Here is a 17,919-nt window from a genome sequence, read left to right as displayed (position 1 = left end):
AGCTTTGTTAGTGGATGTAAGCTTTAGATCGAATCATGTAAATTGTTTTGTGTTTTGTGTGTCTCATGCTTTTTCACAGAAACCGGTACAAAGTTTGGGTTGTTAGACATTGAATGGTGACAAAACTTGAAATTGAAAAGTTTAATGGAAGAAACAATTTTAGCTTATAGTTCGTTAAGCTGTATATCCTATTGGTTCAACGAAGGTCGTCTAAAGTATTAAAGGATAGGGAAAATCTACCAACAACGATGTCAAATAAAAATAATGATGAACTTACGAAGAAAGCGCATTGTTCTATTGAAGTTGGAAAGCCTATATATGATGAAGTTTTCTTACAAAATCAATTATATTCAAATAACTAGTTGTTCACTCTCTAGATGAAAGAAGGTACATCCATTAAAGACTACCTTGATAAGTTTAATAAAATTATTATGGATACGAAGAATATTTATGTTAGAATTCATGATGAAAGCAAAACCATACTTTTGATATATTCCCTACCATATTCTTATAAAGACTTTATTGATGTCACAATGTATAATAACGATACTCTCTCTATACATGATATTAAGGTAGCTTTGAACACAAAAGAGGTGAAGAAAAAAGTGTCGGAGAGTGGAGAAGGAAACTCAAGTGAAGATTTGGTGATAGAGGGAGTACAAGAAAGAAAAATAATGAGAGGAAAGGTCAATCTTGATCTAAATCAAAGTTCAAGGGAAACAACAAACGTTTTAATTGCAACCAAGAAGATATTATAGATTGGTTACTGACAAAATGAGGAAGTGAACCATCTTAAAGGTATGCTAGTGGAGATTTTGCTAATTAAGCATTTAGTATGACAAACACTAAAAAAGATATCATTGTAGTGAAAAATCCAATGCATGTGAGTATTAAATTTTTTCATATATATAATGTGTGAACTTAATTGATAACTACAAAACATAAAGGCCCGTAGGGGTGTGAAAGACTTTTGAGTTCGTTTGAATCTTAGGAATTATTATTTTCTTAATAATGTTAAATTTATTTAGTTTTACATGTTAAAAATATTTATAGAATCAAATATGATATTTTTTTATTATGTTAATTTAAAAACTAATAGTTAAAAAAGTAGTATATAACGTATTTCCAAATATATCAAAATATCAAACTATAGTAAGAGATTGGATTTTGAAAATTTGTTATAAATTTTAATTTATTATTTTAGTATTATTTATTTTCAACTTTGAATAAGAGATTGGATTTTGAAATTTTGTTATAAATTTTAATTATTATTTTAGCATTATTTATTTTTAACTTTGAATGAGAAATCTGCAAAATGTTAAATTTAATTTCGTTAAGAATTAGATGAATTATGAGACAAAAAATAATAGTTTTATATAATAGAATTTTGATTTGGATCGTGAAAATTTCACTTTCTCTATTGAGATGAAATTAAGTGATTAAGTTAAAAAATAAATAACTTTAAAAATAAGTTAAGTCTTAAAGCATCTAAACTATATCAAAGAAAATACAAATTATCTCATAGATCATGTTTGATTAGAGATAGAATAAAATATGTTATCATATCCTTTATTATATCTTGTATTCAATCAAACATGAAATAGAATAAGTCATAGGAAATATATTATCCAACCTCTCTTTTATTTCCCTTTTTTCTTCTCCATAAATAAACATCTTGTAGGAAAAGTTAAGACTTTTTTATCTTTTCTCCGTAAAAAAACATTCCATAGGAAAAAAAATCTAAACTTTCAGGAATTTGTTCTAAGAGCATTCTAGGAATTTGTTTTAAGAGCATTTTTATTGGTTATGAGATGTTTGTTTATGGAGAAAAAAAAAAGTCTCAACTTTTCTTACCAGATGTTTGTTCACTGAGAAAAAAAAGAAATTCATAATTTTTCTTATTAGATGTTTGTTCCAAAAAAAAATCCTCAATAATAATAATAATAATAATAATAATAATAAAGAGATTGAAAAGGAAGAGAAACATCCACACAAGGAATCTACTTGTCAATTTGTTTTATTGACATGACAAGTAAAAAGATCATTTTGGGAAAATAGTTATCTTACTCATAAAAATGTGCATTTATTTTAAATTATTTTTAAATGAACGAAGATAATACAAATTTTAAAAACTTAAGGTTCTTTTTTCTATATTTTTTCAAATTAAGAAGCCAAAACCCACTTTTCCTAAAAATACATATATAAAGTATATTGTAATATATGTATATAAAAGTTGTTTTTATAAATTTAAGGAAATAATATAATTTTTTATTTTATAAATTTTAAATATTTTAGTCATGAATATTATTAATAAAGAAATAAAAAGTATTTACTAAAGTATAGATTATAGAATGATTTTCATATAATCCTAAACATGGGAGAAATTTCATACTTTTTTTAATACCATTTATGTGATGATGCAATATGATTCTTATCTTTTTTTAAAAGAAATATTATTGTAATATGTTTTTCATTTCATTTTTAATTTCTTTACAAATCAAATATAACTATGGTATAATATATCCTATTGAGTATGATACCAAAACCAATCTTTTTCATTAGAAATGACATTTTAGGTTATACATATTTTACGCTATTCTACTCAGCTAAGCAAACATAGCCTTGGTGTTTGGATATAAATAAAGACTTTGATTGTATTTCTTGATAACCAAACAATAATTTTTGAAAAAAATTACATACCAAGTTATTGTCTAATAATCATTTTAATAATTCCATGAATGATTATGAGTTTTTATTTAGGATTGAATTATAGATATTTTATCATAGATTGAAAAGAATTATATTTATTAATACAATGTACGTTATAAATTTATTTATGAGTCAAGTGCTTTAACCATTCAGCCATGTATGCTTGGCGGGGATCCTTGTACGTGGTGAATAATCAAATTCCAATTGAAATCATTACAAAAAACCAAATGAACAAAAAATAAAAAATAAAAAAGAAAAAAAGGAAGAAATGGATAAGTTCCAAATGGGCTTCCTAGGTCAACTGCATGAGAAGAAAGAAAAAACTTAGAACTGGATGAAGAGAATGAAGAGTTTGAGAAGAAGACCTGGCTGGGCATGTATGTTGAGTTTGAAGCAAATGTTAATGTGGGCCCATGGAGGAAAACAATTATGAAACAAACTCATGTTTCTGTATGCTAGGCATCCAAACAACATGCAGTAGTTGACTGTCCAACTCATGGATTCAGAGAAGAGAATCAAAACAGAAATTCAGAGTATGAAGGAAAACCCTAATGCTGAAGAGTTGCTCATCACTCATCCTCCTGTGTGCAAAACTTTATATGAAAAAATCCAAAACTTTTCTGCAACCACATTACCATCAGGTAAATAAGGAAAAGATTTCTTCAAAAACAATGAATGCAAAGCTACATCAGTTCCACAACCATCAACCTCAAACTTAGTGGGGAAGAATGAGTAATACATTGATGATGCTGAACAAATTTCAAACTTCACAGAGATTGATCGAGTTTGTATCGAATGTCACTGATCATCTTCACGGATATAATACTGGAAATACAATTGCATTGTTATTATTAGTTACAGATATGTTTTGCAGAACATTAGCACTATGTCCAACCCAAGTCAGCCATATATCAGAGATGTAAGAACAAGTATGAATCAAAATTAAAAGAATACCGTAGTAATCTGTAGAGTGATTGTACAGTTCTGTTGGTGCCTGAAATGGGTTAATCAGGCTGTTGGTAGTTTCTATAAAGACACAACAACCTTGGAACTAAAGCAATGATGCCAGATCAGATCCCTAATCTCTTAGATAAAGGGAGATAAATTAACCATGCCAGCAGAGCTACCAAGGGCAATCTATAAGGAAAACCAAGGGGCCACCAATCCAAGGAAGGGTACAGCATCTTCACATTTTTCTGATAAGACTCAGCAACCCTCCCTAGGGTATTATTCCAGTGATTCTTAAAACTCATCCTGCATGGCCTACTTGATATATAGATTTCAGGATCCAACAAGACCCTTGTGCCGAGCATATGACATGATCACTATGAAAAGAAGAGCACAACTTACACCTGTGACGATAATCACCTGAAAACAGGAAAAGAGAAACATTCAAGGGTACGGCATAGTATATCCATTCAAAACTTCACAACCAAATTTACCAGATGAAATAATTGCATACCCATTTGAACATGAACCCATGATTATCATTCCAAGTATAGGGAATATTCATGCCAAATATTCCAGCCACCAAAGAATAGATGGATAAACAAACTGTTCCAGAACTTAAAAAGAGCTCTAACTGCAGCCATAAGGTGGAAAACAATAAAATAAATCTACTAAATCTATAAGAACTTCCAATATGATTGAAGGACTTAGATGATGACAGCAATAGCGATGTGTTACATAAGAGAGAATGATACAAGCACCTGAATCAACTGATTTCGATGATTGTCAAGCTGCAAAATTGAACATGAGGTCAACTTAGATGAAAGAAACATTCATATTTGACCCAATATACCTGTTAATTTCAAGTAATAAAGCTTCAAGATGATACCTGAATGTTGATATAATCCTCCGTATCATCAATATATTCTCGCAACTACAAAATTTCAAGTTAAACTGTCATAATTTTGAAATAAGTATCATAAGTTTTATCCTTTCATAGGTCAACTAATTAGTTTATGCTAATCCAGATGTGATAGCAGATCATACAAAGGGCAGATGCACAACTGAAAGGGCATAGAAACATGAAAGAATTATGCATAGAAAGTAAAGAATAGGCAAAGAGTTTATTTATGAGTTAATATACACAAGAAAGTCTGATTATATTGCCCATTTCTGGGTAGGCGTGGGCAATTTCATCTGATGCTACCTAGTCTGCCATTGTCAAGTTAAGTGGAGAAAAAGATAGAACCATAATTTTGTACATGTCATTTTTCTAAATTTTCAAACCAACATTTTCATTTCGTCATATCACTTGTACCAAAGGTATTTTCTCCACCTTTCCATTTTTTGTTTTGAAAAGAACAAAATGCGCATAAGAAAATGCATCAATAATCTGTTATATATAACTCACTGATGGAAAGGCTAAGAATAAAATCACAATGTATTCCACAGAATTTCATGCTCCTGTAGGTTGCTAAGAATAGAAATGGTTAACAATGACAAGATACACCCATACCGTAGTTAATTTGTTCAATGTGCCATCAATTTGCATAAAGTAAGCCTGCATGACATTTCACCACACTTTAGATGATAACTTCTTAACTGTCAATAAAACATGACAAACAAGACTGATATGAATGTTATAACCTCAAGTAACATTTCAAGCTCCTCAACGTCATTCTCATCTCCACGAACTGTAGCCACACTTGCTCTACTCACCCTGGAGATTTTTGAGCCAATAGTGGGGGAGGCAGCAAACCAATTGGGGGCACCTGAGCCGCTAACTGGTGAAGATGCACCAGCCAATTTTCTGGACAGATAAAGATCAGCCATATCATCATCATCATCCAGAAGTTGTTCAAGCTCATCCCTCACCTGAAATCAGTTATGAGCACCATATGAAGTCTTTAGTGTGAAGGCTGTGAAGCATACAAATTGAGCAGATAATTGATCAACTGCTGCTGATGGAAAATGTCAGAATAATGGTAATAAATTAATAATAATTAAATTGAATAGAGATATGCAGAGAGGTGCAATGAAGCATCCAGACCATGACTTTATCTATGCCTTGATACATATCAGTACAAACCACAAATCTGGCAGGCTTGTTTCCATTGTCATTACTTCTAAAAAATTTGTCAGAGTATACACCTAAACTTGTTCTTATTTTACTTCCCCAAAGTTTTCTTTTTCTATTAAAAAAATCATTTCACCAAATTTTACTAAGCCTATTTTTACTAATTTAAAATTTTGTAGGCCCTTATCCTCCCATCAGCCTGTCCCACTGCTCTAATTGCAGAGAATGGGATAAGAGGGTAGAAATTTCATGTTTTAGTATTTGAAAAATCCATTGAATTGGCAATGGACTTCTGTTGGAGTAAAAAAAAAAATTGCACATGCTAGCATGGCACAAATGTAAGACCCAAAATCTGATAAGGGACTAGATATTTAAGAATTGAATTAATCTATCATACAAATCAACCATTCAAGCTCTTCAAGATAGTTCATTCTTATGGACTCATTCCACAAAATTTTTGAACTTGTCTCATTCAGGTTTCACAGCAAATGCTAGTCCAAGATTGGTTACATGGGGTTTGGTGTCATTTGGTGAAAGGCCAAGAAGTGCATAGTTCATCAATTACATAAAAGTGGGTGCCAGGCAGGAATCAATTTCAAAGACCTTTGCCTCACTTTTTGAGATCTTAAATTGACTATTACAATTAAAGAGAAGGAAAAGGCAGGAATCAATTCCAAATCTATTGTTAGTTCTTCTTATTAATGAGAGTTTCAACTATGATCACCTTCTTATATTGTAATTATATGGGATATAAAGTGGATTTTTCTGAAACTCTCTCAATTTAATTTGATGCCATACAAGTATGGTCAGGCAGAACATTCACCATTTGAGATCTTAATTGACTATAATTAATAACATTGAGACTTCCTGCCACATTAGTTGGAATTACGAGGAAAGTAGGAAAGTGATGTACATGTTCTATTACCATTGAAGAAGTGATCACACCTTTTGAACCCAAGCATACCTTTTGAACCCGAGCAGTCAATCTCGTCATTGCACTCTTCAATTTACGAACCCGATCCAAATTAAGGCTACTAATCTGCAGTTTACAGAAGACACTTAATGATGAAAGATGACAAAAGCAGCAAGCTCAGAAGAAAAAAAACAAAAAGAAAGAGGCATATCTGAAACAATATAGGGTGATTAAGCCCTTGAGGCCTGGCTCAAGTGGTAAAGGGATGGGGAGGGTTTGTGGGAGGTTCTAGGTTCAAGTCTTAATGGGGAAAAAAAATTTACCTATGAAATATATATATATATATATAGGGTGATCAGATATAGAGTGACCAGATATATGGTAGGTAGCTAGACCAATGCCAATTTCCAAAAATCTAAGAACTCAACAACAGAACTGCTCTAACCTCCTTGCAGCCAACAAAGAAGAATAGATGGATTTAAGTACCTTAGCTAAAATACAGGGAGCTCACAGCTTCCAAAAGTTGCCCCACCAAACCCCTTTTCCAGGATCTAGAGACCAACAATTGGTAAAACCACAAATCCACCATAAAGCTGCCTCACCACTATGTGTAGGGGCACCAGAGACACAGGTATAACTCCAAAGGTCAGTCCATAATGAATGAGACATCCACCATCCTCACACTCCCCCCTACACATAATACCTATTCAGATCCACCATTTTCTGCTAGTTAAATGTTCTATGATTAAAATCTTATCCCAAACCATTTGTCAAAAGAAAAAACCTTTCAAGGGGCGATCAAAAGAGAAAAATCCTTCTCCAAAACACAAAGATAATTAAAGAAATGATTCACCATTAGCTACTCATTGACTCATCCAGTACATAGATCCTAAAAGATGGAAGGAGCCTTGACCAAAAAAAAATTTGAGTTTTTTTCTCAACAATTACAATTCCAGTGTATCTCCCAACCAGTAAGCCACCTCTCACCTTTTATGTGAAGTCAACCAAGTAAGGAAAATATATTGTCAAACAAGCATCCACACAGGAGATATCATATGAAACAGCGAATTTAAACCACATCCTAATCTAAGAGGTTCTTAAAAATCATCCGATCCATCATGATCCATTTCCACATACCAACTCCAAGGCTAGGCCCCAACTTCCTACACCACCATATAGAACCACCTCACCAAATTTCCATGCTAAAACCTCCCCAAAGGGAGTCTCTCTGAATCTCAAACCTTTAAGGCATTACCAAAAAAAAAAAAGTACCCACTCATCTCCACCATTGAACAAATCCCCAAGTTGCTTCCATCTTCCTCCTCAATAAAAGCTCTCGTATCTCTTTTCCACACTGCTGAATTTCAATGAACTAGATAAAGAAAGAGTGACAAATTAAATTGCATAAAATTTTGCAAAAAGCCTAATGTTAATACTAAAAGAACTTATTATCCAAATAGGATCTGTGGAAAAAAAAAAGGAAGATTTGGCTACCCTGCTAAGGTGGTGTGGGATGGGCAGCTTCTGTCAACCAATTGGGATATGCCTTTTCGGGTGGGTGTGTGGGGGCTTCAAACAAAACTTCTGCTGCTTGGAACTCAATGGTGGAATGTTTTGAGGAAGAACTGTGATGTGAAAAGGGGAATCTTTATCTAAAGAGGCTAACTCATGCTTCTCAAAAGTACTTGGCCCAGTCTTATGATGTACTTTAAGTCTGCTTCTGTAGTAGAGGTCTCAGTTCGAAGATGTTCAGCAAAAGATCAAACAGGATTTTCTTTGTGGCAGTATAGAACACGTTAATAAGATTTATTTAGTACAATGCTCTACTGTTTGCACCATGAAGAAACAAGCGGTCTGGGTATTAGAAATATTCATGTTTTCGTCAAAGGGAATCTATTTCAAGATCTTTTTATTTTTGGGCTTCTAATGTAAGAGTAAAGTGAAAACTTTTTTTTTTTTCCAATTTAAATTTAAATTTTATAAGTAACATTTTATTTTCTGTTCCTGCTGGCAAAGAATTTGGAACCTTCCACATCCATATCCAAATCCCTTAGGAGAGCACTGTTGTGGATGGTTGGAGCTTGAAGGGTTATTAGGGTTATTGACATCCTTGTTCAATCAAAGGATTTGATGATAATGACATCCTTGTTCACAACTTAAGCATATTATTGGGTGAGATGATTTCCCTCTGATGGAAGTTATCTAGAACATTGAATCATTTTCTAGAGTTCTCTCCAAGCACCTTGTATTCTTTCCCTTTTTCAGTTGTGGTGTTTGTGTGGCCCCAAGGTGGGATTTGTCGCTCAGGAAGCAACATTGAAGAAGATTTTCACCATAGCTAAGCTAATGAGAAGGGGTTGGACTATTGTGAATCAGTGCTTCTTGTATCACCAGGCTAAGGAGTTTGTATGTCACACTCCCTTCCATTGCACAGTGGTTGTTCTTTTGTGAATGCCCTTTTTCTTTATGTTTTGCATCTCCTGGTTATTTTCTCTTTTGTTTTTATTTTCCTGGACGTTTCTTCTATACACCATATACTAGAGTTCGCCCCACTTCACTGCACATTAATTTATGCACTCACATTTACCCACAGAAAAACCTCAGTAAAAATACCAAAATTTCCAAAGAACAACAATGTGATACATTTTTACCAGGCAGAAATTGTCTAACCTCAAAACAGAACCTAGAACATGAGTCCAAGAAATATCTAAGAAAATAGGTTGTTTTTTTTATAGGTAAAATTTCCTTTTCCGAGGAACCTAGAACCCCATGTCCCCACCCCAAACCTTTGCCACTTGAGTAGACCTTTACATCATGCTAGATGCAATCTAATTGATCACAGAGACCATGTTGCTTAATCAGCAGGTTTAGCAACACATTCTGCCAAAGAGGGCCTTTTTTTTTTTGGTAGGCAAAGAAAGGAGAGAGTTATTATTTGGTTTGATCAGCCAACATTGTCAAGAACGGGAAATCCAGTGATTCAACTGTTATGTATTTCTTCAGCATTTAATTGATAGATTTGATAGGATCGTTTCAGGGAGAGTGGGTGGGTGGGGGGTTGGGTTGGCTACCTCATAATTCAATTCTAACTGAAAAGGAAGATCTATCATATTATGTGTTTGGACCACACTCAGCTCTCAATTGACTTTCAAAGATCTTATTTCTCAGTAAATTCTTTGGGCTGCCTTCCAAAAGTTTAAAGATGAAACTGTAGCAACTATTCTAGGAAAATCGAAGGAGAGCTCTATTCATAAGTGAAGCTTGTTGTGCCATAGGGATAAATCATGACCAAGATATATGAAATTCCAAGAGAAAGCTTCCACCACGAAAGACCGAGAGTGATTTAAACAACTGTAAATGAAACTTAACACTACATCGGAATTCAGGTTAAGAAACAAGGACATTGCGAGTATTCTCTCACAACCTATGGAAGACATGATTACTTAATTTGAATCCAAGTTGGAATGTGTCAATCACATTTCATCTAAACTTGAAAAGGGCCTACTTATGAGGTTTGGTAGAGGCATTCTAAACTGTGGCCAGTGATGACAATAGAATACTTGAATGTAGAGCAGGCAATGAATTGAGTTGAGGTTGGAAAAAGCACCGAATGTGAACTGAACCACTTTAAATGGTTCCTGCGAGAGGAGGGGGAATGTTGCCTGTAACTTACTTAGGCATGCCCCTAGGAGCTCCTCCCAAAGCATTAGCCACTTGGGATGTAGTAGAGGATAGGTTTTCTAAAAGACTAGCAATGCAGGAAAGTGAATCTCTCTTAAATGGTGGGAGACTCATTTTAATAAAAAAATACTCTCAGCAGCCTACCAATATACTTCATGCCCCTTTTTGTTATTCCTAGATCAATGGCTTTGAGACCAGTGAAAATTTAGAGGGATTTCCTATGAGAAGAGGGGGCCTTGAGAAGAAACATCGTCTAATAGAAGACTCATTGATCTGCAAAGATAAAAAGAAAGGGGTTTAGGCATCAAGGACCTGCCCACTCTTAATAAAGCCTTCCTAGGAAAATAGTGTTGAAGATTTGTTCTAAAGAGGGATATGCTTTGGAGAAAGGTCAAAGTGGGCAAGTTTGGAGAGGAGACAGGTAGGTAGTGCTCTTAAGTAGGAAGGGAAGGTTATAGCATTGGCTCACTTATCAAAAAAAAAAAGAAAAGAAAAAGGTTATAGCATTGGCTCATGGAAGTCGATAAGGAAAGGATGGGGATTTTTTAAGTCACGGACAAGATTTAAGGTGGGCAAAGGGAGAAGAATCAAATTTTGGCAAGATGAATGGGGTGGTGATGTTCCTTTGAAGGATTCTTTTCCATCTCTATTCTCTTTTGCTGCTTCTAAAGAGTTATGGGTAAATGATGGTCAAGTGGTAGAGAGTGGGCCGATATTCTGGAACTCATGCTTCTTGAGACATTTCCAAGATTGGGAGGTGAACAATGTTGAAGAGTTGCTTTGGAAGTTATACGTGTTAGGAAGGAGTATCAGAGATGATGATAAAATGGTTTGGAAGACTAGCAAGAGGCGGGTAGCCTTAGTTAAGTCCTTCTACTCTACCTTGAAGTTGGAGGGAGAAGTGTCTTTCCCCTCAAAGATAGTGTGGGGCTCTTAGGCTCCTACCAAGGTGGGTTTCTTCACATGGGAAGCGACTTGAGGAAAATTATAACCATGAACTTAAAAGAAGAGGTTTGGTCTTGGCCTATTATTGTTATATGTGAAAAAATGTGAAAGAAGTAGACCATCTCCTCAACCATTGTGGGGAAGCTAAGGGGCCATGGCACTTATTGCTCTCTTTCTTTGGCATTTTGTAGATTCTTCCTCTTCCGGTGAAAGACTTGCCAATATGCTGGAATAGCAGTTCTACAGGCAAGAAGAGAATAAAGGCTTGGAGAATAGCTCCACTTTGCCTATTTTGGATAATTTGGAAGGAATGTAACTAAAGAATATTTGAAGGGGTGCAACACATGAATCAATCTCTTAAGGGCGTCCTAATTTCTAATCTATACATGTGGTCTCATGTGTCTCTTAAGGATGTTGTTCAAGTTGGTTCCCCATCCTTGGTAGATTTAATTAAGTGGTTAAGCACTAATTATTAGATTATGATTGTAATCATTGGCTATTTCTTCTTTTTTCTTAGATGTCTACTTCCTGTGAACTATGAATGCCTCTTTCTGATGGGCACTTTTAATATATTATCAATTAATTATAAATAAAAATAAAAAATAAAAAAACAGTTCCCTGGAACCAACTTAGAAACCAAAATTTAAAAATATGAAAACTTTCTAAAAACTAAAAGATGTTTATACATAGTATGTGTAGAAAAAATAAAATTGGGTTGGTTTTGAGTTAAAAGGCCTAGCCCAACTCCTTTATAATCAGGTTGAATTTAGGTTCCTAAACCAGTCCTTTAATATATGGCTTAAAAGAGCTCATTATTTCAAGCAGCAAAGCTAATCCAAAACAGATTTTGCGAAGTTTGAGGTATGGATAATTCCTCATTTTCAACCATGTCAGAAACATTTTGGAAAATTAGCAATCAATAACTAATAATGGTTCATGACATTACAAATGAATCTTAAGAGAGAATTAACAAAAGCTTGACAACAAGACTGGTTCAGGAATATTGCTTAATGGGCAATGAGTGAAGATTATTTGTTGCAAGTGATCCCTAAAAAACTAAAGACCAAAGGCAAACAAATAAGCAAATTCACATGGTTGTATATAGAACTTGAAGGAATAACAGAGGTTTGTAGATGCACTAAAATACACAAGAAGGGTATAAGTTCTATAGTGCTCCTTGCAAGCCTATAAATAGGTGGAGACCCCCATTTGTACCAATCCATCTCCAACATCTCATGACCAAAAGACCTCCAAAGTTCTCTTATAACAAGGGTACAAATAACAGTTTTTAAAATTTATCAATGGATAGTATAATGCACAATTTTTCCCCTTGCACCCCTAACAAAAGTTTCTGGTTCCACCATTGGTGACCCTAAGTTGACATCAGAAAACTAATGATCTTGGACAAAATTTATTCCTATATGCAGAAATATTAAAAGAAAACAAGAAAAGTCCTACTCACCTTGGACGTAAGCTGATCCAAAGCTGGATAAGCAGCAGTTTCCAGTTCAGTTGTACGTGCAGCAAGAAAACTACAAATGGCTTCCAAAGCCACCTCAAGAGCCCGGAATTCAAAGGGAGACTCTACATTTATGACACAGATCATTTAGAAAACTAATTTTCAAGAAAGACAGAAAAATCTCTACTTGTATTCATATTATTTCCTTCAAAACCACTAGATTAGTGAGACATACCATCTTCTTCACCTGCTTCAACATCATGGTGCCCATAATCTTTCCCATCTCCTTGACCTTGGCGAAAGGCATTAACAGGAGGCAGTCGCCTGTGAAGCTCCTCAACAACAGGAATAACATTTTCATCTGATGGATCTCGAAGCAACACCTATCCAATAATGAAATCACAATAACAACTTAACACAAGATTGAACAAAAAGTAGGTAGTTTGCAAATATCAAATGAACAAGCGAGCTTGCTGAGCATGAGATACCATTTTTCAACATAGATATATCATATAAGATGTCACTTTAATTTCAACAGAAAGCATGTAATTGACATGTGTCAAACCCCAAATGGAATCATTCCCAAAACCGGTCATCCTAAACATTATTTTTCTAACTTTTAATTAGATTATGACAATTTAGTCTATGTAGACCTTGGACAAATTCCCAACATTTCAAAGTCTATATCTTAACTCATAAATCCAATTGAGAGTCAGAAGAAAATTCAATGCTCTAATACCATTGACCGAGTAGCATGATCAACACATGTGCTCTCCAGCATAAAATTCCCACTCTGTTTTGTAGCAAAATGATATTGTTTGATGTGATACCTAGCATTAATTTGAATTTCTTCTACCAAGCATAGACTGCAAGCATTGTTTCAACTAAATAATAATCAAACAAAGAAAATAAAGAAAAGGAAACATAGATTTAAACAACTGACCTCTTCAGCAGTGATGATAGCCTTGATATGCTGAAACACCCAAGAATAAAAAAGGCAAAAAATATATCAAAACCCAAAATATCAAACAAAAAACAATCAAAACAAAACCCAAAAATTTAAAGAAAGGAACCTCTAAGTTCAGAACAATGGCCCTCTCTCGACCCAATATAGTAGAAGGGTAGGACAAGAGGGGATCAAGAATCCGAAGATCTCTGGCATGAATCTGAACACGATGCATAATCGCATACTTGTCCAAATCGAGAACAGTCTTCTCTCCACTGCAATCCATCATTATCCAATTCCTCGACGCCGTTTTCTTCTTCATTGCTGCCTGCGGGTCCGCCGGCACAACGTATCCTTCTCGACCCATTTCTCCTTACCATATCAAACCCTGCAACCCGCTTCTCCAAGATCTACACCAATCCACAGAACACCAACTACATCTTCGCTTCTCACACCTCTTCCCAGAAAACTATTCTTTCCTTTTCCTTCTGGGACAGAAATATTTTCATATTTCCATGCTCCAAACTGTTGGTTTTTTCTCTCTCCTTTTTTCCGTTTTTCTCTCCGATTAACCACTCACACGTCGCCACGTGTTCCCAACATATTCAGAAACAAAAGGTTTCACCGTTTGCGTAACTCTCTATCTTCACTAACACCTTGGCCTTCATCCGGTCTGCACTCATATAGAATTAAATTAATATTTTTCCAATTACCTGTTTGGAATTATTCGCTGAATTCAAACAATACTGCGTTTTTTAAGCAATAGAATATATGCTAAATCGACGGCCACAAACGTCACTGAACAGAAAAAATTATTATTTCCTATTATAAAAGGCATTATTCGTCTGTATGAATGCGACGCTGTCACTTTTCTGAAGTCAAAAGCGCTCAGCGGCAGTTGAGGTGAGTCATGCCACGGGCGGCTTGACGCCAAATTTGTATAAATTAGTGTACTTTTCGTTAACAAGCTGTTAGACATGGATTCATGCAGTTTCCTCCTTTTTGCTGTGAGCGTAGGACGTATGATGACAGTAGTCCATTGTCTATTCTTGGCACATGTAAAACTTATTTCCAAGGAAGTAAATAAATTAAATATTTATCCATCTATGGACTGTTATAAAAGAAAATTTATGTAAATTCCAAATATGGGAGACTTCCTTTCCCGGAAAGTAAAGTATCCAAAAAAAAAATTCTATAAAAAATTAATTTCTCCAAAAAAAATTAAATATAATTAAAATTAATTATAAATTTACATATTTTTAAATTATTTATTTTTTATATAAAAGAAGAAAAATAAGTTAAATAAATTTAAAGTAATATATAAAATAATTTATATTTTATTTTCCTTCCATTTTTTTCATTTTCTTTTCTTTTTTTTTTTGGTGTGTTAATTAATTAGACAAATTTGAAATTAAAATAAACGGGTTAGAGATGTATTTAAAAATTTTATCTTTTTGCTTAATATTTAATAAAGTGCAATTAAATTTTTTTGCTTAGGCATTGAACTTTAAAAATAAAGCTAATTTTAATGTTTTTAAATACTTTAATTAAATAAAAATCAATTTATGACATCACTTTCCAAGTAGAATATGAAAAGTAATATATGAGTGTATATCAACACCTTTAAAGATTGCATTTGACCTTTAAATACAAATTTTAATATTTTAAAATATTTTTAAGTAATATGTTTCATGCTTTATGTTTTTCAAAATAGAAAATAATTGCAATTTCTATATATAAAAAATATAATAACTGTTATAAAAAGTATGAACTTACTTTTATGTTTTAAATTTTTTATAATTATAATTTTTTTTAAAAGTAATTATTTTTTAAGAGAAGGCTTAAAGAATTTTTACATTTTATGAAAAAGTTATTGTTATTTTTTATTTTTAAAAATAGAAAATAAGAAGTACATCCAAACAGCACCTTAAATATTCATTTTTATAATCTTTTTAAGTTTCTAATAAAATGTGGAAAAAAACTCACAGAGAGATGGTATTGAATGATGAAGTAATTCATTCTCTATTACAATAAATAAATAAAAATAAAAACATCCATCCCTGAGTTTTGTGGTAGATATATGATAGTTGCAACCAAATTAGAATTGAGGGAGAATGAGTGGGCTGCACCTTCGAATCCCCAACATAAATTTTTGTTTGCTTTTCTTCAATTTTCTTTTCCTAATTTTCTAGTGTAGGACTATTAATTAAGAAGATAAAAAATGCTTCCTGTTGATTGTGAAAGAACAGCCAATTGATTCAGATGCATGTCTTCTCCATCTAAGCTTCCTCTTCTTGTGGATTGGGTGGCGCCTGGGAATGAACTACGGCCTTCTTAGACTTCACATATGTCATAATAAACTCCAGCCCAACTGAAATGATGCCCAACCCAGAAATTACAAGGATGTAAATAATCTTCCACTTCTTCTGGGGTTTCAATATATCAAAGCCTTTGAAAACATTGAACACGCCCAGGATGATGGTGCCGTAGCCAATCAAATGGTGGTATGTGTTCCATATTTGTCGTAGTTTATGTTCCTCCTTGGGCCTCAGGAAGAGAGCAAGAACCTAAGCAACCAAACAAATATGGTCAAATAGATTACGGGATGACTATGCCAATTGACCGTGTCCAAATCAAGGCAATCACATACCTGAAGTGTGGCAGAAACAAAGAGGGCAATGTCGATGTATCTGTGGATGGTGTGTTGGATTCCTAGTGACCGATAGTCTAATATGAGATCGGTTGCCCTACCAAAAACACCGGCAGCATAGGCAGTGCACTGGCAGAAAACATGGAGGTAGAACCAAGCTGGACCTGTGTTGGATGCTTTTAGGTACCTTGCTATGATGACTCCAATAGGCATTAGAGTACCCCAACTGATTGTATTCACCAGGACATCAACCTGAAAATCCAGAGTCAAGAAAATATTCAAACTCCAATGTAGGCATTAAGCAACAGTTAATCACAGAAGATAAATTGAATCACTTACAGTTTTCATATCCCATGACTTTCCTGATCCTCTAGTGGCTGCAGTCTTCCTCGAAAGAAAATCAATGCTTCCAAAGGATTGCATGTTAGCTCCAGACAACGCATGAATCCCAGGAACATTCCTATAGACCGGGCCTTCTTGCCAGACGTGGTTCACCATTGTGGTGTTCCCAGGAAGCTGTATGGTAGCAAATATAATCATATCGCAGTTTTCCTGCATAGCAGAAAGATCAAAGACCGGGAAACTCAAACTGCCTTGTTGCAGCTGAGTTTGGTAGCTTGTTATTGGAGAGGTGTAAACGGTCATGCTCCCATCAGTTCCCTGGAAAGCAACAAGCGCCTGGGATCCAACCATGCCCCTGGTAGTAGGATTGATGGCCCAGGAAATCCATGTGGAAGGAACCACTCCAGTTTTCCTATAAGCCAATTGGACCAACTGGGAAGAGGGGTCATAGTTCCAGTGAATGGAAGAGTCCAGAACTGGAAGATCATAGCATGAACTAAAGATCTGGTTGTTGGGAAAGTTGCCACTGGTGCAGGATTGCGCATGGGAAAGGGACATTAACAGAGAAAACAAAAGGCATAAAAGTTGCAGAGATTTGAAAAGGTTGGCCATGGCTACACTGGAATAGGAAAAGAGGGAGAGACTATGGGACTTGCGTGAGTGAAAGGCAGTTGGCTATGTATGCATACATATATATACTATAGTTGCTAATTTGGTGGGTCGAAGCCTATGTTCTTAAGCAGAGGAACATTTGGAATTAGGAAACTTTCCAAATCTTGGGTGAATCTCGAACTGGCTGTATCCTTTTAATTTTGATTTACTTCATTAATTTGTCAATACCATACCCCATATACAATCTATTTTCCTGCCTTCCTAAATTTTCCTATGTAGGCATTAAGTTTTTGGAGGCCTATCGATCTTTCTATTTTAATTTCTAATGCATCAACGTACTCCATGTTAGGATTCTGTGTCCTAACAAGGTTACGTGGGATAAAATTACTAAGTTGTGGAATCAGGAGCTATAAAAGATAGGTTTAATAATGTTTTATTGCATGAAAATATGTTGTCTCAGAATTTTAATTATTTGAAATTTAAAAACATATTTGTTACATCCATATATTGATTGAAGTAGTAATAGACATGATTCATGATAACACTCGAGTAACTTCTAGACTGAATTTTAAGACGATGTGCTCTCAACCAAGAAGAATTTTAGAGAAAACAAAGGCCCAAATGAAGACAATTGAAT

General features: G+C 34.3%; 2 protein-coding genes across 4 annotated transcripts; both read right to left on the bottom strand.

The window, feature by feature from the left end:
- Window positions 1-3,525: 3,525 nt before the first annotated feature.
- LOC117915092 (magnesium transporter MRS2-I-like) lies at window positions 3,526-14,309 on the bottom strand. 3 transcript variants are annotated; one of them, XM_034830657.1, is made up of 11 exons: window positions 13,806-14,309; window positions 13,676-13,705; window positions 12,968-13,115; window positions 12,736-12,857; window positions 6,660-6,773; window positions 5,305-5,532; window positions 5,174-5,218; window positions 4,547-4,591; window positions 4,419-4,448; window positions 4,172-4,291; window positions 3,526-4,077 (listed from the first exon to the last, which is right to left on the bottom strand). In XM_034830657.1, the coding sequence occupies exons 1-11, from the start codon at window positions 14,043-14,045 to the stop codon at window positions 3,991-3,993; spliced, it is 1,209 nt and encodes a 402-aa protein (XP_034686548.1). In that variant the 5' UTR covers window positions 14,046-14,309; the 3' UTR covers window positions 3,526-3,990. The 3 variants fall into 3 exon arrangements, with proteins under 3 accessions (XP_034686548.1, XP_034686549.1, XP_034686550.1); XM_034830658.1 differs by having other exon boundaries at window positions 6,699-6,773; window positions 13,806-14,306; XM_034830659.1 differs by lacking the exon at window positions 6,660-6,773 and having other exon boundaries at window positions 13,806-14,308.
- Window positions 14,310-15,649: 1,340 nt separating this feature from the next.
- On the bottom strand, window positions 15,650-17,907 carry LOC117914783 (cytochrome b561 and DOMON domain-containing protein At5g47530-like). Its single transcript, XM_034830251.1, has 3 exons — window positions 16,668-17,907; window positions 16,329-16,580; window positions 15,650-16,245 (listed from the first exon to the last, which is right to left on the bottom strand). Exons 1-3 carry the CDS (start codon window positions 17,280-17,282, stop codon window positions 15,958-15,960), a joined length of 1,155 nt encoding a protein of 384 aa, XP_034686142.1. The 5' UTR covers window positions 17,283-17,907; the 3' UTR covers window positions 15,650-15,957.
- Between the last annotated feature and the right edge of the window lie 12 nt (window positions 17,908-17,919).

This window comes from Vitis riparia, chromosome 5, assembly GCF_004353265.1.
Source record: "Vitis riparia cultivar Riparia Gloire de Montpellier isolate 1030 chromosome 5, EGFV_Vit.rip_1.0, whole genome shotgun sequence".
In the NCBI taxonomy this organism is placed as follows: domain Eukaryota; kingdom Viridiplantae; phylum Streptophyta; class Magnoliopsida; order Vitales; family Vitaceae; genus Vitis; species Vitis riparia.
This window is presented reverse-complemented; position numbering and strand designations above follow the sequence as displayed.

Bases quoted from the DNA above. Each gene is read 5' to 3' on its own strand.
- LOC117915092 (XM_034830657.1), bottom strand. From the start codon at position 14,045: ATGGGTCGAGAAGGATACGTTGTGCCGGCGGACCCGCAGGCAGCAATG. The intron at 12,858-12,967 runs GTATGTCTCACT...TCATAAATGTAG, and splicing joins TGAAGCAGGTGAAGAAGATG to AGTCTCCCTTTGAATTCCGG. The intron at 4,078-4,171 runs GTATGCAATTAT...TCCTGTTTTCAG, and splicing joins ATGGGTTCATGTTCAAATGG to GTGATTATCGTCACAGGTGT.
- LOC117914783 (XM_034830251.1), bottom strand. From the start codon at position 17,282: ATGGCCAACCTTTTCAAATCTCTGCAACTTTTATGCCTTTTGTTTTCT. The intron at 16,581-16,667 runs GTAAGTGATTCA...CTGGATTTTCAG, and splicing joins AGTCATGGGATATGAAAACT to GTTGATGTCCTGGTGAATAC. The intron at 16,246-16,328 runs GTATGTGATTGC...TTGGTTGCTTAG, and splicing joins TTGTTTCTGCCACACTTCAG to GTTCTTGCTCTCTTCCTGAG.